The 27,993-nt window shown below is 39.4% G+C and overlaps 1 protein-coding gene across 3 annotated transcripts; it reads left to right on the top strand.

The window, feature by feature from the left end:
• Positions 1-27,574, top strand: LOC143162318 (solute carrier organic anion transporter family member 1C1-like). Of its 3 annotated transcripts, none has more exons than XM_076342518.1 (16): positions 1-170; positions 5,009-5,154; positions 5,781-5,922; positions 6,032-6,164; positions 7,631-7,761; positions 7,980-8,126; positions 12,577-12,675; positions 13,681-13,917; positions 15,088-15,252; positions 16,628-16,823; positions 19,731-19,896; positions 21,466-21,647; positions 23,095-23,159; positions 24,350-24,467; positions 25,228-25,442; positions 25,835-27,574. In XM_076342518.1, exons 1-16 carry the CDS (start codon positions 125-127, stop codon positions 25,846-25,848), a joined length of 2,202 nt encoding a protein of 733 aa, XP_076198633.1. In that variant the 5' UTR covers positions 1-124; the 3' UTR covers positions 25,849-27,574. The 3 variants fall into 3 exon arrangements, with proteins under 3 accessions (XP_076198633.1, XP_076198642.1, XP_076198651.1); XM_076342536.1 differs by lacking the exon at positions 1-170 and adding an exon at positions 2,708-2,765; XM_076342527.1 differs by lacking the exon at positions 25,835-27,574 and having other exon boundaries at positions 25,228-25,476.
• Positions 27,575-27,993: the final 419 nt, after the last annotated feature.

Here is a 27,993-nt window from a genome sequence, read left to right as displayed (position 1 = left end):
GCCAGTGGGCTGGCCGGGATCCGGCAGCTGCAGCTTGCCTCTCCAGGACTGCCCTTCCATAACAAGAGCCTTTTTCCTCATCTGTTAGCCACTGCCACATTACAACTGAGTTGCACAGACAGGCATGATGGCAAATGCTGTCACAGACACTGGAGCTCAGTTTACAAAAGGTACGAAAGACTATTTTTATGGGAGCGCTGAAGTCTTTTATGGTGGGATTCATCTCTCCTGACTTTCTGTTATCAAAAACTGATCTTGCTGTCTAGCCTTCTTTCACAGCCATATCTGGAGTTCATTTCATCTCATACCTAAAGTAACTATCTAAAATAGATCAGACAACTCACACCTTTGGAAATGCTTCTTTTTCCTCCTCGGACTATAAAGAGAAACTGATTGAGTGGCTCATCTGAAAGTGTCTGCACCGAATCCATGCAATGCTGCGTCGTAAGTGGATCCTACCATCTGTGTGAGACGATCACAAGAAGTGTCATGCCCTCTATAGATAAACTTCTTCGTATTCAACTTTAAAATACATTTATCGAAGTGCTGATGGGATTTTTCTGGGTGTCTCATTTTGAGAACTGTGCCTCCTCTTCTGATAGACAATGGGCTTGCAGTTACCTTTCCAACAGACTTCTGTTCTTCCACCTGGTTGCAGGCTGACAGCAATGATAAATAGGGGACCCACTGCTAATGTTCATATATGTTTTTCCTCAAACTTTGCAATATCATCATAGTTAAAAGCAGTTCAAATGCAGGTTTTAATATATGTAAATTTGAAATTGTCAGATGAAGCAAATTCTGATTTATTCTAGTGATACTCTGGTGAATGAATCGAAGCATTTTGAAGATTTGAAAAAAAAATAATAATTAAGGTATTAAGAGCTAGGCAAAGATAACTCTTCTTCACCTAAATAAAAGTATGAGAATGGATCAGTTTATCTGAAGAATAGGTTTGATTGCATTTCCTGTATTCTGAATTCTTTTAAGAGAAAGAAAGTTTCAATACGTACATTCTTCCCTTGTGTTAAAACTAAATTAATTAAACAAGAAGTTAGCATTTAAAGACTAATGCAGGAACATTGCAATTAAAACCATTATAGAAAATAACATTTTCCTGTGTTGCATATATTCTTACTAAATGGTAGAAATGAGCTGTGTTTTGATTTGCTCACTGAGTATCTATCTGGTGACAGCATAGAGCCCCACTGGCAAAATAGAAAAATAGAAACTTTAAATAAAGACCCATAATAAATCAATAAATATATAATCATCACAGTAAAATTTGTAAAATTCTGTCAAGCAAATCCAATAGCAAGTGTAAATATGGCAGATAAAATGATTGTCTGCAGTTAACTACCAAGCTTCAGGGGAAAGTGAGAACTTGCATATTTATGGACTTAGCAAGTTTATTATTTCTTTTAGCTTTCATGACTAAATAATACATTTCCATGTATTTCATTGAGTTAATTTAATCTTTAGCAAATCTCTTAATGTATTTTTATACAGAATAAGCTAATCAAGGCTTTTTATACAGACTTTGTCAAAGTTTGTATTTCAGGAGCTTACCTTTCGCTGGAAAGAAAGGGGATGGTGGGACAATGTTTTTTCCTTCTGGGGTTCCTGAAGTTATTGGAGTAATAAAACTCTTTTTTCTACATTTAGAAATCACTAGAATGGTCCTTTAATTAGATGTGAACCTGATTTTGTAATTCAAGTTTCCGCAAAAACGAGCACAGTGCTGTTACAGGCAGCCAGGTGACCAAAAACTCTTTCTTGAGTTCTATCTATGTTGATAGAATGCCTGGAATGACTTCTGGGTCAGAATCTTTCCTTGCGCTGGAGAGTTCTGCTCTAGAGAAAACACAGATTAGGTGGGTTTGCACTCTGTATGTGCCCTGTTAGACGTGAGAGCTGATTTTCTACTTGTGGTTGCTTAGGACATGAGAGCTGGGCTAGCTGTAGGTAACATGCCAACTCTTTTTATTTGGCCAGTCGGTAGTCAGCTTGGAGGGATAGCTGTGTAATCCCACATCTCCTACTGGCACCTGCAGGAGCTGCTTGTGGTTGTGTTAATTAATCCTGGTTTATTAATATGCAGGGGGTCTGATGGGAGGCTGTGATTTCCTGAGGGCATCCGCTTCTCTTTAGATCTCCACGAGGGTTGCCCTCTTGCACCTCTGCACTGGGGTTGTGTCAGAGGGCCCATACCAAAACCTGGCAGATGTCAATATGCAATTCATGCCCTTTGAGGAACTAAGTCATCCCTTAGTATCTCTGCTGACCCTCATTAAAGGCACCAAGAAGTGCAAGTTACTGAGGCTGCAGGTAAGATGCTTGGAAAAACTGAGCTTGCTCTCTCAGGGCTCTTGTATGTGAGCCGAGCCACTCCATGGCTGTTGGGTGGATGGTAGGTACTCCCCTTTGGAGTGGTGCTTAAAGCAGCTTTAGTGTTTAGACTTCAGGAAAAAAAAAAAAAAAGAGTGAAGAAAACAAGTTGTTCCTCCTGGGAGAGGCTGGCACCACTGGCATGCTGGTAGGTAGGCTGCCAAAATAATGACAACACAAGAAACCTGCCTTCTTTTGCAAAGCTTTTGCATCAGTGATTGTGGGAAAGTTTTGCAATCACCGTAAGAAGGAAATCCAAGGTTTAAAAAAAACACTTCTTGGAGTAGGCAGCGCTTTTGCTGTGACGTTGCGCTGGCTTCAAGCCTGAAAGCCCTAGGGCACGGGAAAGAAACAGCCTGACAGCGCAGTGACAAAAAGTAAGTTCTCTCTCTCTCTGCCTCTCACTGTCTCTCCCCACCCTCCCTTCCCGCTTCTTTCCATTTGTTTGTTTGTTTGTTTGTTTAATTGTTAGGTGCTAGTGCAGGACAGACTGCTTTTGTACATCTCAGTGTCACTAAACTTGAAAGAGATTATGTAAAGTGAAAAGGTACAATTCTGCAAATTAGATTTTTTTTTTAAAGGATAAGCACTGTGGACAGTGGGATGTTTTATCCCTCCGTACAAAAACTATTCATTACCATTAATTCATTTTTCAAAATTGTCATAAATTAAATCTTGTATTATTTTTCTTGCTTCATTTAATTTTAAATACCACTGCTGTCAATGATTCACTGATTTGCCAAAGTTCAGATGTTTATAAAGTGGTTATGGAAAATGTTATTGTTTCATTAGGCATAAGAGAAGTGTTTATACAGTTTAACATTTTCTATAAGTTTAAGGTAGATTATTAGGCTGGCAGCATAACATTAAATACTGTGAAAAGAAAACCACGTCACTGATTTAAATACTGTTTATTTAACAGAGTCAGATGTTTCACAAAGTTAATCATCAGCAACACACAAATCAATACAGAATGTATTTGCTTTAGAGAACTCTGTCTTTCAGCTCCCAACCTGTAAAGATTGGGGTAAATCTGAATTCACCATACTTTAATTATCTATAAATTCTTTTTTCAATGTTTTTTGATTTGTGAGCTGCAGAAGACAGTCTAAGGAAGGTTAGGTCCCTTTAGAAACTTCATATGTGGATCACTCCGAAATATACATGTGTTTGCTTTTCATAGTCACTTTTGGTGGATCCTACTGGAGTAGGATTTGGAACTGAAAACTACAGAATTTAAGTTAGAGTGCTTATGTGGCTTTGTATCTCTTTATTAGACATTAGTGCCTATTCACACTCATTAGGAGTAACTTTTGGGGGCTATTGGGTTGCTAAGAGAGTGTTGCCCTTTCTGGGCATGGTTGGACATTTCTCAGGGAGTCCAGGTTGCTCCTTGGCATCTTGCTTGGGAGAACTGAGCTCTCCAGAGAAACAGAGCAACCTTTGCGGGTTAGCCCAGGACCCTGCCACAGCCCTACTGCCCCTGGTGTTGAAAATCCCTCAAGACACTTAAACGGCCTCCGCACATGGGTCAGCTGGCCTCTGGGGCCTGCAGGAGGTGAACTTTGAGAACTTCCCTGAGGAATTAAACAGAGTGGGATATCTAAGATCCCAGTGTCTTGGGGGGGGGAAATGTTACAGGACGATTTCTTGACCTATGTTCCTCTATATTCCTCTAATACATGTGCCAATGTATAGCGGAGCTAACTAATTGATTGTCAGTTTTCCAGCAGAGGAACCTGGCAATAGCTCTTTTTGACTTGTTATTGTTCCAGATCTCTCTGTATTAGCTGGTTTCCCCTGGCCAGCTTAATCTACACCAACCAATGTAGCTAAGATGACTCCTTATATCAGAGCCAATTTTTAAATGGAAAACTGTGGCAGTCTCATTAAAATAGCTACATTTATCATCTGTCTTGCAGGAACTTGTGGAGACTTGTGGACTTAAAGATAATCATTGTTAGTTTCTTTTAATCAGTACCCTCTTTTTCCCTAATACACCTTTACCTACCATATCTCTTACCCTATTTTCTCCTCAGTCATCGTTCGTGGTCTGATTCTACAAACATTTATCCAATAAACAACGTTACTCATAGGAATGTTGACAGAATGGTACAGAGTAGTGTTCAGTATTTCTGCAAATTCATAGATTACACAGTTAGAGAAAATCCTCATAAATATAGTATCAGGAGCCTACTGGATCATACCAGAGGTCCATTTAGCCTGGAACAGTGATCAAAAGCGGGTATCTAAAAGAGAATATAAGAATTGGTTCAAGCATGGTGAAGATGTTTCTCTGACATACTCTCCTAGCCTCCAGCTGCCTAGGGACTGTCCTCCTCTACAAAGGTTTCTAAAAACTGTCAGCAAGTTGCCTCTAAACTTTCTATCTACCCAAGAAGGTCCTGAAGTCTTTTAGAAAGCAGATTTCACAAAGCAGGTGCACCAATCCTTAATTCATTACAATGACACTTTGAACACTCTTTAACATCCTTCCTGAGAAAAGGTGTCCATGTGTAGACGTCTCAAGTAGTGTCTCACCATCTAGTATGTCTGAAAAACATTGGAACCTTTATTCTTATGCAAACAATAGTTAATCATAGTGATATTTTCCAAACAGGAAGACCTACATATCAGATGTGGAGGAGGAAAACCATGGACAGGCCAATCATTGCTGGCCAACTTAAAGACAAGTCACTCTTCCAGGACAGTGATGGCAGCGCAGTTCCTGCCAAGAGCGTGTGCCATAATTGTTCAAAGCTAAAGGTATGGAGAGGAGCCCTCACCACATATTTTCTCTGGAATATTGAAAATGACAATTTGAAGTTCTATCAAAATTCAGTTAGTTCTGTATGACACTGTTTGACACTACATGTGTTGGAAACAACACTCTAGGTTGTGATTCCAAGCACACAGAAGTCAATAAATGTGTTCAGCAGTTAAAAAGAGAGGCCATATTTTACTAACGAATCATTCAGAGGTGTGCTATAGTCATAGTGGTAGTTGCAACTATATCTTTTTATCCACGTTTTTTAGAACAGGAGAAGTAGGAGTAATAAGACATGCTGTAATAATAGTACCAGTAATGAACAACTTTATGCTGCAAGTTTTCCCTAAGGAAGGAAACAGCTAAAACAATATGTGGTAGAAAAGTAGAAGGTGCACACAGTCAATGTCAACTTTCTTTTTCTTTGCAGTAGAAGAGGCTTTGGAGGCCATCCTGAAAGAGGAAGTAAAATCTTCTGTTTTAATGAAAACAATAGGGAAAATCTCTTCACAGAGAGTTAGAAAGCAAAGCATTTGATTTTTGTGTTTCTTGAGTAGGTTGCTCAGGCATCCAGCCATGAAGAAAAAATTGTTTCTTTGCAAACTCAATTATTTTCTCTCTTCAGATATTTCTTGGAGCTCTAGCTTTTTCCTTTTTTGCCAAAGGATTTTCTGGAAGCTACATGAAGAGCATGTCCAGTCAAATTGAAAGGAGATTTGAAATCTCATCATCAATTGTTGGCATTATTGATGGCAGCTTTGAGATAGGTATGTGTACTTTCTTTGAAAGTGGATAAATACTGCTTCTTAATAAATTTTTCCCCTAAATAAAAATCTCTTTTTGTAATCTTACTGGTTCTCTTTTCTGTTGATTCAGGTAACTTAATGGTAATGGTGTTGGTGAGCTACCTGGGACCACGAGTTCATCGACCAAAAGTAATTGCTGTTGGATGTCTCATCATGTCCTTAGGAGCATTTTTGTCAGTGATGCCTCAGTTCCTAATGGGACGGTAAATATGGAGAGTTTTCACATTGTGCTCTAATTGAATTTGACCATATGATGTGTTTTTTAATCATACAGCTGAGTTAAAAGCTTGACAATAGTAGTTTCTTCCAGATACCAGGAAGGTTTTAATAGGTGGATTTTGTAGTATTGACTTTCTGATTTCCTCTCTGAAAGCTTACCTCTTTCTACAGGTAAGTAAGAGAGAAACCTCAGGTTTCTACAGAACTTATCCATAATTAGGGGTAAAGTGGGTTGAATTTTTCACCTGGGATGGATATATATATAGATACGGGGGTTTTTTTAAGCTGTTCTCCTTTTTTTTTTTTATACTTAAATGAACTGTAGTAAGATCTTGATGGAAACGGTGTCTTTCTCCATGGTGGCTATTCATGCTAAGCTCTTTAAATTTATGAAGATTTGTATCTATCTCCACTGAACTCAGGGAGAGTTAAATCTCTAAATACCCCTTCACGTCTAAGCTTTAGTGCTTACATAGTTGTCAGAAGCCGTTCATACCTCTCCAATCCTTCAGCGTCCTTACTGAATAATAGTTGAAAATAAAACCCCTCTGTCCCTCAAAAATTAGAATTTATTTGTGCACCTTCTTTAGTTCCAAGACCAATACCTTTGATAAGGAGGGTATGGAAAAAATTATATCTGGGAACCATGGTATGGAAAGTGGACACAATCCCTACTCTGCTTGGGAACCTGCACTGCAGGGGACAGCACAGGCCAGAAGCAGAGCTATGGAAATCTCTGATTTAACCCAAACTCATAGCCAAGTTCTGAAAATTACCCATTCTCCACAACACTGAGCAAAACCCAGTGGCCATGGGGACCTCACTGTCATCCATCACAACATTAAAGGTTACCACGTGATTGCACAGTCAGAGGGAATATCTGCTCTCCATTTATCTCAATGTAGCATAAATGTACTCAAGCTGGCTTCAATTTACTTAGCAGATTTGCTGTAGTAGCTGGCTGCCTAAATACAGACAAACAGGCACATGTGCTTTGCAGCCTATGTTAATCTCTTTATAGACACAGATAGGTTACTACTAGATCCTTAGCTAGCTAATTTTAAACTAGGACAGAAATGTCTATGTTATACCTCTGTCACATAGGTAAGAAACCGGTGCCAGTATGGAAAAACATCAGCACTGTTGAATGTAGGCAGATGTGGATGGACTCTGTCTCTGTCCTTCAGTCTAAAGAATGATCTCTTAAGCCCTGGAAGCAGCTTTTTTGCTCTTTAGCTTAAGAAAATATTGGCATTAGAATGGTCAGAGCATTTTGAAAAAGGTATGAAGATACCTATATTTTTTTAAGCGAAAGCACTGGAAATGGGTTGCCCCTCTGCTTTGCCTGCATGTAACAAGAATGAGCATGTAGGAACACAAGGCTCATACACAATTCCTGCAAAGCAGAGTCTTTCATGTGTTAGTTGTATTTTACATAGTTGTTTTCCAGTTATAATTATGAAAGGATAACTGTTACTGTGGTCAACTCCTCTACGAGTGTATCAGCTTGCTCCCCAGCATCGTCTGAGGGCCATCCAGTCACAGATGCTACAGAAACACCCAGCACAATGAAAAATTTCGGTAAGCAAAAACTCTGATGCTGGGTTCCCTTCTTCTGCTTGCCCCCATTTTATACACCCTCTTTTACTGGAAAGCAGTAAAACCCCTTTTAGAAACCATGATATATACAAACTCACCCTATAATGACTGTAAAAAACCATATTTTATGTTATTTTTCTGTTGCAATAAAGTATTGTCAGAATTATGTTCACAGATATGTAAATGTTTATGGCCTGCAGGATGTGAGAAAACAACAAATTCCTATCTGTGGCTCTTTGTGTTGATGGGGAACCTTTTACGCGGAATTGGGGAAGCACCAGTTATGCCACTGGGGGTTTCATATATTGATGATTTTTCTAAAGAAGAAAACTCAGCATTTTACATAGGTAATATGCAAATGAATGATTTTTATGCTACATATTCTTTTCTTTAACATTTCTATAGCCAAGCAAATACTCACCAAAAAAATCTGTCTGCTCTATTCTGGATAATTTTGAGTTGTACAGAGACAAAAAAGCAATGCAAAAGAGATCTCGTGTTTATTTTTGAAGGATATTTCCCAGATGCTCCTTTCGCTTTCCCCAAGTGGCTTCTGCTACATGTGCCAGTTTTCTCTGTGATGAAGAGAAGCATAATCAAATACTCATTTCTTCAAAGTAAGAAGTCATGTCTGTCTTATCTGGCATATCATCTTCAGTACCACAGCTTCAGAGGATAAAATTCTTCCTAATCACTGTTTCACAGAGAAGAGAATGTTCTTTAATGTAAGGAGCAGTAATGTAATCACAGTAATGTAAATGTGTTTCAGAAGTTTTTCCCTGACATTTTGAATTTTACATGCAGCACACTTCCTGATGAAAGCTTTTTAAAGTCACTAGTTACCGAAGGAAAAACCAAACCCTTGCCAGGGTGTTGTAACAAATCCCTTCTAATTGGGATTTTGTTGTTGTTGTTTTGATGGAAGATAGCCTATTGCCCAAGATAGAAAGACTTACACCCAAGCTAATTGATTTATTGTCGAACTGATTTAATAGCATGGAGTGTTTGTGTGGCTGAGGGAGGTCAAAACTGCTGCCTGAAGTAAACTTGGTGAAGTTGAAGTGGTCATAAAGATAGTAAGACACAGTTTCAGAAAGAGCTCAGTATGTAATGCTACAGGGTAAGGCCATTGCAAATGTCTTAATTTGGGGATGAGGAAATCTGCAGGTTGAAGAAAACAGAAGTATTGTGAAGGGAGCTGACAAAAACAAAAGTTCCACTCAGCAGTTATCCAAAATATTTGTAATCGCCTCTGAGCTTCTGATTAAAGGTATTTTAAAAAGTTCAGCTGAAATTTTTTCTTGTCAGAATCTGATCTGGGAGAGATTGCAACGGGTTGGGTACTATTAGGGAAGTAAGATTAAAAATATAAAGTAGACACAGAGAATAGTATGGATTCAACCAAAATGAAAATTTGTTTGGGTCATGCAAGTGAAATAAAGTATTTCCTTTATAGAGTATTAAAATATTTCATTTTAACGTTCTGAATAGCAATTTTCAGTCTTATTCCAGTTTGATGGACTGACCCAATTTGCAAAAAAAGTGAATGTTGAAATAGTCTTTTCCATAGAGCTGAAATTCCTTTTCTTGATCAACTTCAATTCTTTTCTATATCTCATTTTTTTATCAGTTGACTGAATCAATTTATGATCAGTGTTTTTGTAAAATACAAAAATATTGTCCTATAATAAAAAAAGTCAGTCAAGCCTTGCTGATGAATTTTGACTGTTGATCTCGTTATTTGACCCTGAGCAAGAAGTTTCACCTTCCTGTCTCTCCTTTTTCTCCTGCCCTTTGGCAGAGTTGTAGTGCAAATGGCAATTGACAGCAATAAAACCGGAGTTGCCATAAGAAGGAACAGAAAAGGAAAAATTAGCGGTTTTGTTAAGCTGTCTTACAGAATTTAGTAGAGGATGGTAGTTTTTCTGTACAACTCTATGACAGGAAATTGATTTTTTTTTTCCAGGAAATTCTATAGTTTTCAGACTGAGTTTTACAGAACATTTTTAATTTATGTAGTTCTACCAGGCCATCGGCGTGGTCCTGAGGTGGTACAATGCACTGTACACCACATACAGTCCTGAAAAGCTGTTCTGCTTGGGGTCACTACTCAGTATGACTGTAAGTTATAGCGATCTGACCCTCTGTGTCTACATGCTATTGGCATTTGTCAAAAGACAGTAATACCAGGATCTCAGTGGTTTGCTTTGTTCTGTGAGGAGCCTTTGGTGGAGCGACCTTTGAGGCCAACTGCTCTGACTGAGAGGCTATTTCATAAATACTCCCCCATGCTAAGCGCTTAGTTTATTCAGGTATTTTATGGTCTTCAGATGTTTCGCTTCTGTTTAGGTGCCTATAGAAGAGTTGCCAACATACATATGAGGATTTTGCCTATACTAATAAGCTTTCAGTAGCCAATTTTTAAAATGAATTTCTGATTTTGTTTGAAACTGAATGCTGGCATGGTTATTTAATGGCAGTAGCCATCAGACTTATCACGTAAGAGGAATAATAGACTATTAAAGATATTTAATGAAGAGTACTTCACTTCCATGGATTTCTCACCAAAGCAGAGGCTTTGAATGAATGAAATTTCATCACTGAGTTGAGCACTAGCATATAATCTTGTATCTATTGAACCTATGGCTTCAGTAGAAACATATTTGAGGCCAATGTATGTTGTAAATCTTAATATCTGTTACATGGGAAATTACTCATCAGTACAAGGGCTTGGCTGAGCTATGTCAATATGCAGCAGCTGATTAACTGATAAGTCTGCATGATTTACTGTCTGTGGTTTAGTCTGTTTATTAATTACAAAGAATAAATATTACAAAGGAAAAATATGCTAAGAAAATATCTCAGTGAACTTATTTGGTTTTGTTTTATCACAATACAAGCATATTATCTTAGTGAAGTTATTCTTGAATTTAAAGGGTATGCAAGTGTGAAATTTAATTTAAAAACTATATATATGCAAAATTATTGCAAATATAGTATCTTAAAGAAATATACTGCATACAATATACAAGGCCATTGGTATGGGTGTGCTGTTTTTTATCTGCTTATTTTAGAAATTTGCTGCTGAGTATTTGAACTTTGGAGATGAGCTTGCATAGTTCTGAGTAGTAAGTTCTGCTTTAGCCTCACTGATAAATAAACATAAAGAGCTAATTCCTGGCTTCTAGTGTCAAAATTCTGCCTCTACAGCAGTCAGTACTTTTGGAAGCATCAGAATTTAGTCTAAAAGGCCAGATCTTCTGATGAAGTAAAATGAGAGAACTAAATGAAAACAATATGCAATTGGAACAATAAAGCAAAGATGAAAAATCATATGGTTAAATTATGCTGTAAGAATTTTTTACAGAAGTCCTTGATCATAAGCTGAGCAATCACTATATTCAGAAGAGAGTTTGCAAAACCAACAGGAGAAAAATCTCTGCAGTAGAACAACACAGTAGGATTTACAGAGCATAGTGATGAATGTTGGCAAGAACTGCCAGGCACTTGGTCAGGAATTCCTTTTTTTCTAATAGCATTTAGCCTTCTGCAACTTCAAACAGCTCCCAGGTGGCAGTTCCATGCTAGAATTCAGAAATCCGAATCACTGAACTGTTTTTGTAACTGTTACCCCCTCACAACTAAACTTCAACCAATCAACACAAGTGACAGGAGAATGTGAGGACCTATGCTTGAATTATTTCGAGGATATTTTTGTTTTATGTTGATTGCCAGCAGTGGTCACCAAAATCAAATTGCGCTGTTTTTACATACCCAGTCAGCAAAATGCAGTCCTAGCTTCCTAGGTTTCTGCTAGCCTTCACAGCTTATTAATTTGCTCCTAGGGGCATCCCACCTTCTTCTGATCCCATGTTATCTCCTTTGTAAGCAGAGACAGAGCAGGAAATGGAAGCCCCAGTGAGGCCAGTAGCAAAACTGAAAGCTGCTTTTAAAGAGGTCATTACTTGATCACTAGATTTCTTGATTTTTTTTACAGCTACATAAGTGCGGATTAATACAACAGTTAGTTGATTTGCTCATTCTGGTGCTGAATGAATCAACAAAGATTCTGTCTAATGAACTTTGATCACACACAGGGACACTTATATCTCCTTGTTGCCTATTGAAAATACTCTCAGGGTCCTGTATCTAATTCCATGTCCACGCACTTTTATTGTCCCTGTCATCTTAAAGTGACTCCGGACTGCAAAGATGCGCTTCTTACATGCACATCATCAGATCAACTACTGCTACTTAAAATTAAATTAGGGACCTGAACACATAGTACAGGGAAAAGTCCTGACTTCTACAATCACAGAACATCATGCAAGCAGTAAATAGGGTTGCAGGTAGATTTATGATACCTTCAACAGGCCTAGAGTTGTATATTCATTAGTTAACTGCCACAAGCTGAACAATGCAACTACAAAAATCTGAGGAGAGAAATAGGGAGGAGGAGGGATAAAAATCATTGCAATGTTATTCTCTTTCTCCCTGTTCCTTCCAAGATACCAATCTTGCCAATGAAATGCATGGGGGTGTCCACATGAGACTGCGCTCGCTTCGGCAAAGCCCTGTGCGGGTGAAGGAGCCTGCTTCCACATCACAGCTAGCGTGTTGGCAGCTTACGGCTTATTTTCTTGCTGCTCAGAAGCTTCCCATTAGACATCCCATAACGGCCTGTGCCCCTCTTCTGTCTCCTCCTTCCTCTCTCCTTTTCTTGCCCTCAGAGAAGAAAGTGTGCCTGTCCGCGCAGCGTTTTGCTCACTCTTCTGTGCTACCTCCCTTCTCTTACAGGCCTGGTGAGATCCTCGGGCATGTTTGGGCCGACCCTGGGCTTCCTGCTGGGATCTTTCTGTGCCAGCCTCTGGGTTGACATTGGTGTTGTGGATATCGGTAAGAGACTGTGGGGTGGTGCATTAACGGAGAAGATGGCTGTGTATAGGAACCTGCATGCCAAGAAGCACCTTCCCAGCTTACTACTCCAAAAAGGGGGGCTATCTAGAGAGTTTTTCCTACTCAAAAGCTGGTGTTATTTACATTTTAATATCTGCAGCATTGTAGTGTGACTGGAATAGCCCTTGATGCAAGACCCCTACCCCCACTGCAGAAAAATTTTGCACCTCTTTTTATGCTTGCACACGCTCTTGTTGCACCCTTGCTGCACAGCTGAGAACAAATGAGCAAATGAAAGACCATCCCCACATTGAGGGAACGGTGAAAGGCCTTTGCTCATGGACACTTTCAACACTTGGCAAAAATTATGTTCTCTTAAAAAGCATGCAGAAAAGATTCATATGAAAACTCATTTCATTGTTCAAATCACTTCAAGTCTCTAATCCTAGGGAAAATTTGAGGAACTTCAAGGAAAAACTGTTAAGTTTGGGGATGGAAGAAGGAGGGGACAGTGGGAAATTGAGAAAGGGAGGTTCTTTTTGGGTGGTGAAGGGCCCTCTTGCCACTCATTCCCACAGAAAGTGTTGGAAGATTGTGGCAAGGAAATGCCACCATGGGTCTAAATGGAGACATCTATTTTTGACTGCATGGGACTGGTTTAGAATCATAGAATCATTAAGGTTGGAAAAGACCTCTAAGATCATTGAGTCCAACCGTCAACCCAACACCAGCATGCCCACTGAACCATGTCCCTAAGCGCCGCATCTACACGTCTTTTAAATGCTTCCAGGAATGGGGACTCAACCACTTCCCTGGGCAGCCTGTTCCAATGTTTAACCACTCTTTCAGTAAAGAAATTTGACACAAGCTGCATTTCAATTCTTCATATGAAACATAAATCACCTCTGTTCTGGTCTTTAAATAATATATATAAGGATACCTATAGTAAGTTTAATTGCTCTGCATGATATTTAATCTATTTTCCTGTCTTTCTGTATTTTATAGATGCCATCAGCATAAATCCTAAGGATACCCGTTGGGTTGGTGCCTGGTGGCTTGGATTGCTTATCTGTGGAGCAGTCAACTTCATTGCTTCATTGCCTTTCTGGTTTCTGCCTTACTCCTTACCAAAAGAAGGAGAGAATGAAAACCTGAAGATTAGTCATTTGCCTTTTCAAGGAGATCACTGTAAAATAGACCCCCCAGCTCAGCCACAGTTAAAGTTCTCAGAGGCAGTAAAAGGTGAAAGATTATTGCCCAAATGTTTGCATGTGAATTCTCTCTCCTGGGTTCATTCTGAGTTAAGCATGGATTTGCACAACCCTCAGCAAAATACGTATTTCTGCAGTGGAAATGATGGACAAAAATGCTCTCTTTAATTTGTAGTATTATAATTACATGCTAAGAGTGTGTTTCAGTCCTCTCCTTATGTCAGACAGCTGGAAAAAGCTCATGCTGTTGCTTTGAGCACCAGAGATTCTCAGTTCAACACAGTATTTGTCATATGATGTATTACAGCTATAATCCTATGATTATGAAGGAAGAGGGGGGGAAAACATCCCATCCCTCATTAATGACCAATCCACAGCTGGCAGGTTACTGGTTCACTGAGGACAACGTATGGGAGGGAAACGTGGGGCTAAGTACTACATTAGCTGTTGGAGGGATTTCACTGGATTCATAGCTCCTGTGTATAAGCTCAGTGATGCTAAATTAACCTCGTATAGGCAATATCAGACCCAACTACCCATTGCTGGACTCCCCCAAGGGTTTTATTAGTATGTATGTATGCATGTGCACCCCTTAGTGGCTATGGCAGATGTGTTTTGAACTCTCATCTTTTAGGCAAGTGTGCCAACAAACAGACTACAGGCTAAATGCAGGTTTTTGTCTTCACTTTAATTTCATGGACTTAGATACTCTAATTAAGGGTCTCAGGAAAGGTTCCAGCCTTTTTCTGGGTCAGATGCTCCCTTTCTCTGAATATCAGCCTCATGTGGGGCTCTCGTGTGGTTTGTGAAGGCTCCTGCTTTAGGCACCAAACTTTTCACTTGGTACATTATAGAGAGTCTTAATGCTCCTCTAGGGACACTCTCCTGTACAGGCATTGAGAATCAGTGTTGCAAACCTTAGTGCCTTGATGAATAGTCCTGTGTCACACACAAGATAATCTAGGATTTCTGATTCCCAATTCAGCATCCACTGTGCCATTCAGCCTTGCTGCTCCTCTAAGTCATGTGTTGGCAGTGAGGAAAACTCTCACTTGAGCAAGCATATGTTTTGATAGGCAAAGAATTGTAACCTGCAATACAGCCAGTAATTAAACCAAAGTTAGTTTTATTATCTAAACGATGTCAGAACAACTCTTCTCTGTGTTTAGCAGGGTGTACAGCATATACCTCTCCATTGCAGATTTCTTCCCAGCTCTGAAGAAGCTGTTTGGAAATCCAATTTTTCTGGTGTACATCTTTCTCACTATTCTGCAGTACAATTCTCTTGTTGGGTTGATAACCTATGAGACAAAGTTTATGGAGCAGCAATTTAATGTATCAGTGGCAAGAGCCATCTTTCTAATTGGTAGGTACCTGTCCTTCTTTTAAATTCCAGTGTCAAAAAAGGAAGCTTTTCTTTGTTATTTTGCCTTCCTTTTTAGGAGGAGCTTCTGTGAACTTTTTTGGTTAAAAAAAAGTATGTAGTGGTTTATTAATTTTCCTACCATGTTTTGAAAATGGTTGTTAATTTTAGTGTTAATTTTCCTGGTGTTCCTAATTTAGTGAGCTAGAGTATTGTCAGAACTGGGTGGATTTTTTGGGGGGCTGAAGTTTTTTTCAGAGTGAGATTTGGGTTATGAATGTGTTTCTTTTCATGAACAAAAGCACACATAAACTGCAACTAAGTAACAACTAAAAGAAAAAAAACATTTAATTTAGAAAATGTTTAATGAAATGTGTGGTTTTCCTTTTCAGAATAACATCTCGATATAAATGTTCTTCCATTTTGATTACAAATACAAATTTTATAAGCAATAAGAAACCAAAATGTAAAATTGTGAGTGATTTCATTCAGCTCAAAGCTCTTTTTCTGTTTGCCAGTTCCTTCAGAAATAAGTTCTCTGTAGTGTTCTACAAAAAAAAGAATGCTGAAATTATAATCTTACAGTGATTAATATGGTCTCATAACCTGGCAAGAAAATCAGGGTATTTGAGGTCGTTGCAGAATTGATATTCCATTACTTTAATCTGAAGGCACTCTGCTTTGCTGTGGGTCAGGTACAAATGTGGGAAGAACTTTCATTTTCCTATCTTTTTTTGGATGCAGGGAAAGTTTTACAAAAACTGCATGACCAAAAAAACCAACCAAACAAAAAAACACACAGAGAAAGGCAAACCCCTCACAATAAAACCTTGTAAAAGCTCTCTATTTAACATGTAAATATTAGGGCTGGAGTTTGTGAAATGCTGAATGGATTAAATCTAAATGCAAATTTTTCCATGATTCACTCTCAGAGTAAAATAGAATCCAATGCAAAACCAGACACTACTTCCTTTCATGTTCCATTTTGGAGATGATACTTTTTTTTTGTAACTTTCAGAAAGTTTAATGTTTTATTTTAGACAAAGAAGTGCCCATGTGCTAAGACATTTATCTCATTTACTCCAGTTTCTAACAGGCACCTGTATAGGTTTTATTATGTCAGTATACATACAAACAGCAGTATGGTAAAAAGGTAGGAAATATTGCAGAACTAAGCTTTTTAAAGTCATAACATGAAAGAAAATGAGGAATTAAGCAAAATTACTTAAAGGTAATAAAAAGTTTTAGAATCTCAAAGGATCAGTCCGAAAATAGGTCAGTATCTAATATTTTGGAAACTGCTACAACCAGATATTTATTCTAAAAAGGGTCAATGCAAGTGACAGCAGTTAACATTTTTATTACCTTCTATTTGCAGGTGTGATACTTTTACCCATCACAATCCTGGGGATGTTTCTAGGAGGCTTTCTGATCAAGAAATTCAAACTTCACATAACTGAAATGGCAAAGTTTGCATGCATCACCTTTATAGTAGCATATTTGTTAAACCTCTTGTACTTTACGTGCAGTTGTGAGGTGCTCCAGGTGGCTGGTTTGACAGCGCCCTACGCTGGGTTTGTATCCCCTTGGGTTTGTGTTGGTTGTGTCATTTGTCATGGTTGCTTCCTGCCCCGTGCAGAACGTGGTGCACGCACCTGTATTCCTCTACTCTCACAAACTAATCTGGGTTTGTAATCTCATCGGGGCTACAAACCTTCTACTCTAGAAAACATTTTGATTTGAATTTGGATGAGTTCTGAAACGTGTATTCTCTGTTGATTTACTGTAGCATATTGCTATATCCTTTTGCATAAAAAAAAAAAGTGTGTCTGTTTAAAGACAACAAATTTTTGTTGAAATTGACCTGTATTAGGTCATCTGCTAGTGTCAATCTGTGTGGTTTCAGCTACTGTGATTATATCATTTTACCGCTCCCGTGGTAGTGATACACACAAGAAAATCCTAGGTTTTGAGATAGACTTGTCAGGCTGAAATGATACCTAGTGTTGGGGATGGGCAGAATATCCTGATTTCTTTTTTCAAATTTCATTTAAACTGGACATTTCTTTTTCTAAATTATTTCTTGCTGGATATTGACAATATACCTCTATATTCTGGTGAATTGCTAATTAAGACGAAATTTATCACAGGCAAATTAAATTTTTATATTCTATTTCAGAGCTTTAATTTAAAGCCGGTCTCATCCTACCATGTAGGGAGTGGGATGTAAAAAAAGTGTTGAAAGTGGCTTCCCCATAGTCCCCCAACGGCCTTGCCTCTAGAAGGGACCATCTTCTAGATCAGCAGTTATCAACCTGCATGGGGAGTTATCAGCCTCCCTTGGTATCTGGAGCTACTGACCTGCCTGCGTCCATTTTCTCAGCTGGGAGGTAGAAAGTGGTCATGTCAGGAGTGTGGGCTGCCCAAACAGACATTCCCCCTCCCTTACCAGGACCATGGTCATGCTTTCCTGAGAACGTTTTGCTGATTCTAGCAGCCTGCCACAATTGCCTACTGTTTAAATTTAGCTCAGTCTGGTCCAACAAATTTCAAGGGATTTTAAAGGATTAAACTGAATCCAGTAGGGCTTGCTAGATTTTCAATTCAGACAGAAACTCAGTCCTGCGTTTTTTGAAACTGAGCCTATGTTCAGGGAAATATTGAAGTTGTTTTGGCAAACCTGACACCCAGTTCAACTTTGAGGTTAGTTACATAAAAGATGTCAGAGGTTTGTGCAGTGGAGATAACTCTGGTTGAGTGCAACATCGGATACTGTAGAGTTGTGGTTTAACCCAGCAGGCAGCTAAACACCACACAGCCATTCGCTCACTCCCCCCCCATCCCCAGTGGGATGGGGGAGAGAATTGGGGGAAAAAGAAAAAGAGTAAAATTCATGGGTTGAGATAAAGACAGTTTAATAGCACAGGAAAGGAAGGGAAAATAATAATGATAATAATAATGATAAAAGAATATACAAAACAAGTGATGCACAGTGCAATTGCTCACCACCCACCAACCAATGCCCAGCCAGTTCCTGAGCAGCGGTTACCACCCCCCAGCCAACTCACCCCAGTTTATATACTGAGCATGACGTCATATGGTATGGAATACACCTTTGGCCAGTTTGGGTCAGCTGTCCTGGCTGTGCCCCCTCCCAGCTTCTCGCTGGCAGGGCATAAGAGGCTGAAAAGTCCTTGACTAGTGTAAGCACTGCCTAGCAACAACTAAAACATCGGTGTGTTATCAACATTATTCTCATGCTAAATCCAAAACACAGCACTGTACCAGCTACTAGGAAGGAAATTAACTCTATCCCAGCTGAAACCAGGACAAGAGTGAATTAAAAATAAGCAGAAACATCAAGACAGCAAATACTGAAAGAGCAATTACAGTTTATCCAGGAGAACTGAGACTGGAGAATTTAGCATGTGCTAGGATTGTTCTGGTTAAGCAACTCACATACTGTTTTACCCGTTTAACAATTTGTAGTTTGAAGATGAGCAACAGCCTAACGAGGGCTAAACCCCCCAGTTACTTTCCCTTCTAGAAGACTTAGGAGAAATGTAGCCCCCTTGAGGTGTGTTTTGGATTGAGGGGTAAGGAGGAGGAAAAGGCAAATTTTGAACACTTTTTCCTTTATAGTGTGAGTGACTTCAAAACAGGGGTGATTTGTAAATGATGGACTCCTAACACTTTCTGAAAATTGAGCCCTGCTACCATGCCCTCAGAGTCGCTGGCCACTTTTTAAATTCTGAATTCTAGTTGTCATCTACTTAGTTTAACTCGTTGGGGCCTGATTTTGATGTTTCTTACAGAAATTTTGGTAAAAGTGGAAGCTATGGAAGTCCATGATAATATACAACAAGAAATGAGATCTGATAAGAAATGGGGCTCAAGCCTGTTCCAGGTGCAGGGCTGCTGCTGCTGCATACAGTCAGAGCTGAGACAGAAGCAGCACTTCTCACTCAGACTCATGCAACTTTCATTACCACTGACCAGCTCTGATCCAGTGAAAAAAATGTCAAGGACATCTTGCTGCTGTAGTTTTATGGAGTTTTATGTCACCACTTCTAGCACCCAGATATGGTATGATATCTACTGCTAAGGAAAAGCATGGCCAGTCTACAAGTGATAAGAGATTCTAGGTGTGATTTTCTTTTTCTTGGGTTGAGCTTTCAAATGAAAAAGTAATACCAAATATTCCCTCCCAGTCAAGAATACCTAGTTTGCGGGTTCCACGGCTTTTCAGCAACAAGCCATAAAAATGTTAATGCTTGATGAAAAATCTCAAGAGAGCTTTGGTTTAGCTGAAATTAGCTTAGTCTCCATATGACAACTTCACAGTCCATTGGATGGTAGCAGATACCTGTCCATGTTGATTGCTTCACTTTCTTCACGTTTTTCCTGCCTACTCCCTGATGTTTTGTTTGATCATATAATTCGACTAAATAGTTCTTTTATTTCTTTCTGTTTTCCTCCAGATTAAAGCATCTTTCCTCCCCCAAAAACAGCTTCATGGCCAGTTGCAATGCTGACTGCAGCTGCAAGCTGGATCAGTGGGACCCTGTATGTGGGGATAATGGGATCACTTACATGACGGCCTGCTTTGCGGGATGCAAATCATCAACCGGGATGGGAAAGAATATGGTAAATATATAGGTGGATAGATGATTATTTAGTAAGGCCTGTTGCAATAGGACAAGGGGTAATGGTTTTAAACTAAAAGAAGGTAGATTCAGACTAGATATAAGGAAGACATTTTTTATGCTGAGGGTGGTGAAACACTGGAACAGGTTGCCCAGAGAGGTGGTGGATGCCCCATCCCTGGAAACATTCAAGGTCAGGTTGGACGGGGCTCTGAGCAACCTGATCTAGTTGAAGATGTCCCTGCTCATTGCAAGGGGGTTGGACTAGATGACCTTTAAAGGTCCCTTCCAACCCCAACTATTCTATGATTATAGATACAGCTAGATTTCTCCATCTATTAATTTTTTGGCTTTGTGATTAAGAAATCCTGTAGACACAAATGTCCATTCTGTACAGTTTAACCTTGTAGTAGAAACTAAGTGAGTGCAAGGTTTCAGGGAGGTTTTTTAAAACAGTTGGGGTGAGGTAAGTAAGCTATTCAGGAAAGACATGAAAATCTCAGACTCTTGACTTACATTTCTTGAATGCTTTTATTTTGATTTTGTTTTGTAATTTATTTTCTTCTCAGCAAGATGACCATAAATTTGGCTTTAAGTTTCTCAGTAGGTCTTTTACTGTGTAGGTACAACACAGCTAAGAGGGGTTTGCTTTAGAAGACCTTTGCTAGTCTGGTTGTTAAACTAGCAAATTTCCGTGGTGTCAACTCATGTGCAGCAGACGTGTATAAAACTGAGTGCTGGTTTCACAAACTGTTACAGATCATACTGGAATTGCCTGCTTTCCTGAGCTGCCATAGCTCAGGAAAGCAAGTCATAACTCTAAATTGTACAGCCAAGAGGTGCCGTAAATATACGTCTGGCCATTTTGTTCAGTGTATCAGCAGCAAAGCCATTTCCAGGACACCAAACAATCCTACCTAGGCAAGACCATTAAAAATAGTAGGTTTGCAGAAGTGTGTGCAAATGGTCATGTCTTCTGGCAGAGGCAGAATTGTCTTCATGCAACAATACTGAAAGAGACAGGTGACATTTTCAGGCTTATATCCATATATCCCAGCAATATTCTCTTGCTTCACTTCAGGGGAATTGGCTTTCAAACCCATGTTTCCTGCTAACTTCAAAGGCTATGAAACAGCCCTCTCTCAATCCAGCACCAAATACTGTTTTAGATACATAACGATAGATATGCATGATTGCATTGTTGGGTCCACATCTATATTTTTATTGTTGCTCTTCTACTTCATAGGATTCCTGAGCAGAATGGCTGGATAACAGTTCATGTCTGAATTTTATTATTTTGACCCATTTTAAACATACACAGAGCACCTTCTGCCCTAGCAATGGCATGGCTGAAACTAGAGTCACAGTTGCTTTGTGTCTCTGGAGCAGCTCAGAGTGGCTGGAGCATACCAATGAACTTGGCCATCAGTCTGCAAAGATGATTAGGGAGGTTCTTTCAGCATAAACAACAGCCTGCCTGTTATGTGGAGTGAAAAATCTAGCTACTAAAATAGTTTTCGGCCACTGAATTCTGATTAAATAAATTCTTCTTCTTATCTTCTCCTTTCAGGTGTTTCACAATTGCAGCTGTGTGAAAGGACAAGTGCATGGACTTGGCAATTCCTCTGCACTTCTGGGACAATGCCAAAGAGAAAGCTGTACCAAAGCATTTCCCTATTTTTTAGCATTACAGACTGCATGTGCATTTATTTTAGCCTTAGGAGGCACTCCTACATACATGATTATGTTTAGGTGAAATACTTTACCTTACCTTGACCATAAAGCTTGGGGAAAGAGAAACTGAATATGGTATCTACTATTTCATTCCTACTGTGAGGAATGGCATGCTGATGAAATTGGGGCCCTGAGTCTTTGCCTATACTCTGAAATCCAGCTCTGTTCAGAGGCACAGCAAAATGCCTGTCCGCCAATTTAACTCCAATTTAAGGCTGAGTAGATACTTTGGTGATGAAATGGGTGGGCCTTATGCTGATTCTGAACATTAGTTTTCACTTCCAATGACAGGGAGGTTTTTAACAGAGCAATGAACTTGAAATAAGATGCAGTGCTATGCCATATCCAAGGTGACTATGCTGTTCACATTACTCAGGGGAAAAACATTCACCTTTGTTAAGCCTTGTTGCCTCAGAATGTTTTCTGTGTTGTGAGAAGTCTGATACTCCCATTTTTTGTCAAGCTGATATAAACAGAACTATGTCAGCAGCAGTAATTTTTTTATTTTTATTCCTTCGGTTGTAAAACAGCACTGCTATTTTATACTCGGAAGAAAAGACAATGTTCTGTGCCTTTCGCATGGAAGTTTCTTTCCACTCATGCTCATGGGTGAATTGCAATCCTCGCTAGTTAGTGTGCATGACTAGGTAACTCTCTTAAGCTGCTGATTCCTCTGCAATATTTCTAAGTGCAGCCATTCTTACCGCATGCCTGGATTATGGACAAGGCTAACTTTGCTAGGCAAAGTTTTCAGAATACTAATGTGTATATTGAGAAGCCTTTCGTGTTAATGCTGAAAAGACAATACACTGATACATAAACTCCAGTTCAGGAAACAGGCTGGCCATAGCAAGTGTCCCTCCTGCCCCTGTGCCAGCTCAGTACTTCCCTCTGCTTTTTGTGAATTCTTCCAGTTCATCTGATGGACACAGGTTGTTTTTCCACTGTTAGGAATGAGGTACTTTTGTAGCCAGGTAACTCACGTTTGCTGCCTCTCTCTAAAATGCTAGAGGCAGAGGTGGGTTTTACCTGCACGTAGCTAGCAAGCACTGCACACCCTTGTTCCCTCTGTTCACCACTGCACAGCACAGCTCCTTCCAAAGCAAGGCAGCTTCTTGGAGCTTAACTTATGGACATGAAGTGCCTACTTTTGGTTGGTTCACTTTAATTTTCCCATGCATCCTCTCCCAAAAGTCTTTACAATCTGTTCTCCTTGGGTTCAAGACCAGTTTCTGTAGATTCTCCCATTTATTTCAATGAGAGTTCATCCACTGAAGTCAATGGAGGGAGGATCTACATCTGAACTTTAACTTTGGTGAATGTTTTCAATTAGGGTTAGAGTGAGCTATGCTAGGTAAGCCACAATACTCTTGCAATGGGGCACGTGCAGATGTTCACAGGATGGCTATAGCTACATTATTCTATTGTTCCCCAAAACAATGTACTATTTTTGTTTCCTTTTTAGATCTGTTTCACCAGACTTGAAATCCTTTGCTGTTGGGATTGAAACTTTAGGTGGTAGAGTACTAGGTAAAACTTCATTTCTTTGTGGGATTCAAGTAGGTGGTCAAAGAGACAGACCAAAGCTAGCCAGTGCAATGTCCTTGCTCCAGATAAGAACAGAAGAAATTTTCCAAAATTTTTCTTTGTAAGCAGACTATACATTTCAAAATTTTTGGAGGAGCTTTCTACATGTTTCCTGGTATGTAATTACATATTATTATTATCTCTTCAGAATTTTTTCTATGCAGCAAAGGAATTGGGCAAAGGAAGGAAACTGCATTGTACTTTTTATTTTATTTTATTTTATTTTATTTGTGGACACAACTGCCTGAGCTTGATCAGTCTGGATATCCTTAACACCTGTGGTCCCTTTTCCTGACCATTTTTCACTTAGAGCTACTATGTACTCTGCCTATTATTTTCTTTCTTGTGTTTATCTGCAATAAATAATCGTTCCAGTCTTCAGGAATGTAGTCTGCCCTGCCTCTTACAAACCTTGTCTTATCTTCCCTTTCTTGCTGATTTTTGAGATCTTCCTCAAGCAGACAAGGCCAAGTAGTCGTCATTTGGATCTCTCTCCTAATCTCCATATTTTAGCTGAATGCTGCAGAGAATCAATCTTGTGCTTTTATGAAATAGCTTTCTTCACAAAACTGCACATTATCCCTGAAACAGCTTGCTGATTATATTAAAGCTTTATGACTGTTTAAAAGGAATTCTTTCAGTACTACATAAGTAATACAGTTATTACCTGGTTGGTTTTAAGCAAGTGCTTAATTTCAGCCCTTTGCACTCAGCTAACAATTTTTAATGGCAAATTGTTGTATAAAACCTGAATAGACACATTAGTATACATAAATATTAATATGTCATTACATGTAATTCCACACCGGGAACTGAAAAAGAAATGTTGGTTATATTACTTCTTTAAAAAACAGAAGTTATAATACTAATAAAAATGCCATTAAAGTAGAATTGCTAACATTTCCCTCACTGAATATAATAATGCTATAATCTTCCATCCTTTCAACTCCCTTTAGGTACTTGCTTAAATATTTTCACAACTCTTAGAATCTTAAAGCTGCAGCTGGATGTTTAGTCGCATTTTATGCAGCCATAATTCAGAAGCCCTGAGATTCATTTCCTCATTTCTTTACCATGACATTAAATGCTGAGATCTTCGTGTCTGAGATCATGTAATCAGATTTTCTTTGCAGGAGGACTCCCAGCCCCTATTTATTTTGGTGCCTTGATCGATGAGACCTGCTTGAAATGGGGGACAAAAAACTGTGGGGGATCTGGATCTTGTCGGGTATATGACACAAAAGCGTTCAGGTAAGCCAAAATCTTCAGTAAGGGATTGGGAATTTGGCTTCTGAGGCAGCTTTGGGCACCAAGGACCAAGGTATACTTTGCCCATGACAATTGTCAATAGACTGGTTAGGATACTAAAAGCACTAAACCCCCTCATTTTGACTAGGCCTTAATAGATCAAATAAGCCAAATAATTTTGATTCAATCTGACGTGTGACATTGCAGTACACTGTCTTACATCACCAGAATTAGTTCCTTTATTGAAGCCTTAGTGCACTGAATAACTCTGTGGCACTTTGGCCTTGTGGGAGACTGAACAACCATGGAGTAAGTGTAGTACTGAAGACACTCTTCCTCATCCCTCCTTTCTCTGCTTCCTAATGTGTAAGACAGCTCACAAAATCCACTTGGAGAGGGGACCCAAGTGACTGCTGGTGCATGGAGAGCTGTGGCCAGGAGCACTGAGTGCTGCCAGTGAGGGGCTGGGGGAAGGCAGGGACAACAGGCAAAGCCCCGGCTGGTGCAGCTCCTCCTGTCCCAGCCCTAAAATATCGTCTGCTGACAAGAGGCATTTCTGCTAGGAGTATAGGACCTGATTAGAACCCGCCTGGGGCTAAAACCCATGAGATTGATTGCTTTCTGTTTGTTATTTCTCAAAATGTGAAGCAATACCTGGCTGAGAATAGATGGTTTTGCCAAAGTGTGTTTGATATCTTACTTGGTTCTGCTCAGAAGTGGCAAACTTTATTAATACAAACATATTTTGTCACTTTTTTTCTAGAAATGTCTATCTTGGCCTCATTGCAGGACTACGGGCAGGATGCTGTCTCCTATACATAGTGCTCTCTGTTTTAATAATGAAACGCTTCAAACCAGATGGCAAAGAAATGACAAATATTAAAAATACAGAAAGATCAACCAGCAAAGAACCAGCTACTGCCAACAAAAAAGAAATTCTTCCTGGTGCAAGAACCTCAGAGGAGAGTGAGGAAACTTGTATGTAAAGAAAAGAAACAAGGCCTTCTCCTAACTCTGCCTATGCTTCTGTTTTTCTAAGCACAACAGGGGTCTAATTACTGACTTCAACAGCTAGTTTACATTTTGGGGGTTCAAAAAAATATCTTTGAAACATTGACTTTTAATTTGCTTTACCCTATCCTCTTTCTCTCCTCATCTGAAACAATAGGGGGAAAAGGTTTTCAAAATTTTGGGGAACTCTCCCATCCTCTTACTCTCAGTTCCTTTCTAGACTGACAGTAAGACTAGCCAAAATTTTTCAAGTGTCATACATTTGATTATGATTAAAAAATTAAAAAGAAGAAATCCACAATAAGCTTCTTTCCCGTTTTACACCAACTTTATTTCAAGTCTTCTTGCTCTGTATTTAGTCCTACAGCGCTAAATGGCTGAGTTACAGTTGCCCAGTTGCTCTGACGGCCTTTGCTGCGTGGTTCGTGACCAGAGGTCTTTGTTCAAGACTGGGTCCCACAGCCCATGCTCAGGTGAGAGCCCCAGGGCCGTCAGTGAGCACTCTCTGAACAAGAACTGCATAACAACTCTGGGGTTTGGCTTGAGCACAATAAAAAAATCAGAATGGATTGTAAACAAAAGAAAGTGGTGTATTAATTTTGCAGCACATCTCAGTATTGGGTTTGACTAATTGGGTTGACTCTGAACTGATGCGATAAAGTGATAGGTGTTCAAGTTTCTTTCTTTTTTTTTTGGTGTGCGTGCATGGGCATTTTTATCCTAATGACCACTGCATTTACACCACATGTACACAGATTTCCTTCCTTATTTAAGGAACCTCCAGTAAGCCTTGAAATACAGTACTGAAAACTTGCAAATTTACAGCTTTCCACAGACAGCCTAGTCCAGAGAGAAACTGTAATAAAGGATGTTTCCAACAGTCCTTACTGAGACAAAAAGTCTCTAAAAATACTTGAAGTGTGATATTTCATTGGCAGCCCTCATGATGTACCTTCGCAATGGGAGCAAACATGCCTCGTAAGATTACTTCAGGTTTTGCCTCCATCATCACAACCGTTTTGCTTTCTTTTCTGAAGGATATCTCTGCTCCCTGTGGTCCTGTGCACAAGCCTAAAACTAGGAAACAAGCTTTCTTTCCTAATCTTAAACTTCCTCAGGACATGGAAGAGATCACTGCACTAATATAAAGAAAATCTACCACCTTTTATCTGAGAAAGCAGCAGAGCAGAGGGCTAAAGAGAAGGACTCTCCATATTAAATGATCTTCTGACCTTTCTTCTACCATCTGCCCCGTGTAAATGCAAGAACAGGAATGGAGAAAGGGTTGATGTGGTACTCACTGAAAGCAAGTTCTTCATATCCTGGCCTTGGGGATGGAGTTGTTTGCATTTTATTGCTTAAAGACAATGACCAGCACATTTAGACATTGTCTTTTACAATCACAGCTCTGATTATGAACTCCCAGCAGATATGGGGAAGCAGTGTGTGTTATAAGGGAACAGGAATGAAAGCTTCTCTAGTACAGATGATATCAATATTGCATTTAGGTCTGGAAATAATTAAAGAAAAATCGAAGTTCCAGAAACCCCAGGAATTTTACACAGTGAAAATCACGGTGTGTTTTTCTTCTGCAAACAGTGTTTTAACATTGAATAAATATATTGGCAGTTCTAGAAACACTCCTGATCTGCACTAGACATATAGACTCAGGTGACTTATACTAACATCATTTCCCTTTTACTTCTGGTGTTTGGGTATTTATTTCTGTATATTTTTATATTACAGTTTTTTTGAGGAGAGTATCTTTTGCACCTATTGCTTGATTTTCCCGGGAGGTAATGTTTTATTAAAGATGCGTTGATAATTGATGTCAGACTAGAAATGAGATTCTGGTCAGATGTGATGATTCATGTCCAGATATTTACCTCAGATGCAACTTGGTAAAGTGAGCTTTTTCAAACAAATAAGACTTAACATCATTCTTCATAACAGTCCCAAATCAATAATAGCATAAGTGCTGCCACAGGTGATATTAAATGAGCCTCTGGCTCGGTATACTCCCAACTCCAAGGCTATATAATTTGCCTATGTTTTCAACATGCACTGTTTTTTGTGTGCAAGTCTAAGCGCTCTCCTGTAAACAGCAGGTAGAAGTTTCTTTGAGGGAATAATTTGTTCTTCAACATGCAACTAGCACAGAATATACAAAAAATGATATAGGTGGTCAACTGAGTGGCATTTTCCAAAAGTTTTTTATCCCCTTGCCTCTCACAATAGAGAAGAAATAAGGACATTCTCCCTTTTAATTCCTCCTGCTCCAAAGGCAAGGTTTCACCAAACAGAGAGGCAGAGGCATCCCTGGGACTCTGGTTTGATTGCAAAGCCGCGTTACTGATTCTAGGATCTCTTTGTCCTGTGTGATAGCTGTGTCAGCATGCTCAGAGCTAGCTCTGACACCTCTGAGCTCCATCACTGGGAAGATCCTCCAGGAAGGAGGATACCTGTTGTATTCTAAGGTGGTAAGAGAAATTGTTGATCAGGAAAGCTGTTTTGGAGG

The sequence above is a fragment of the Aptenodytes patagonicus genome, chromosome 1 (genome assembly GCF_965638725.1).
Source record: "Aptenodytes patagonicus chromosome 1, bAptPat1.pri.cur, whole genome shotgun sequence".
Taxonomy (NCBI): Eukaryota; Metazoa; Chordata; class Aves; order Sphenisciformes; family Spheniscidae; genus Aptenodytes; species Aptenodytes patagonicus.
This window is presented reverse-complemented; position numbering and strand designations above follow the sequence as displayed.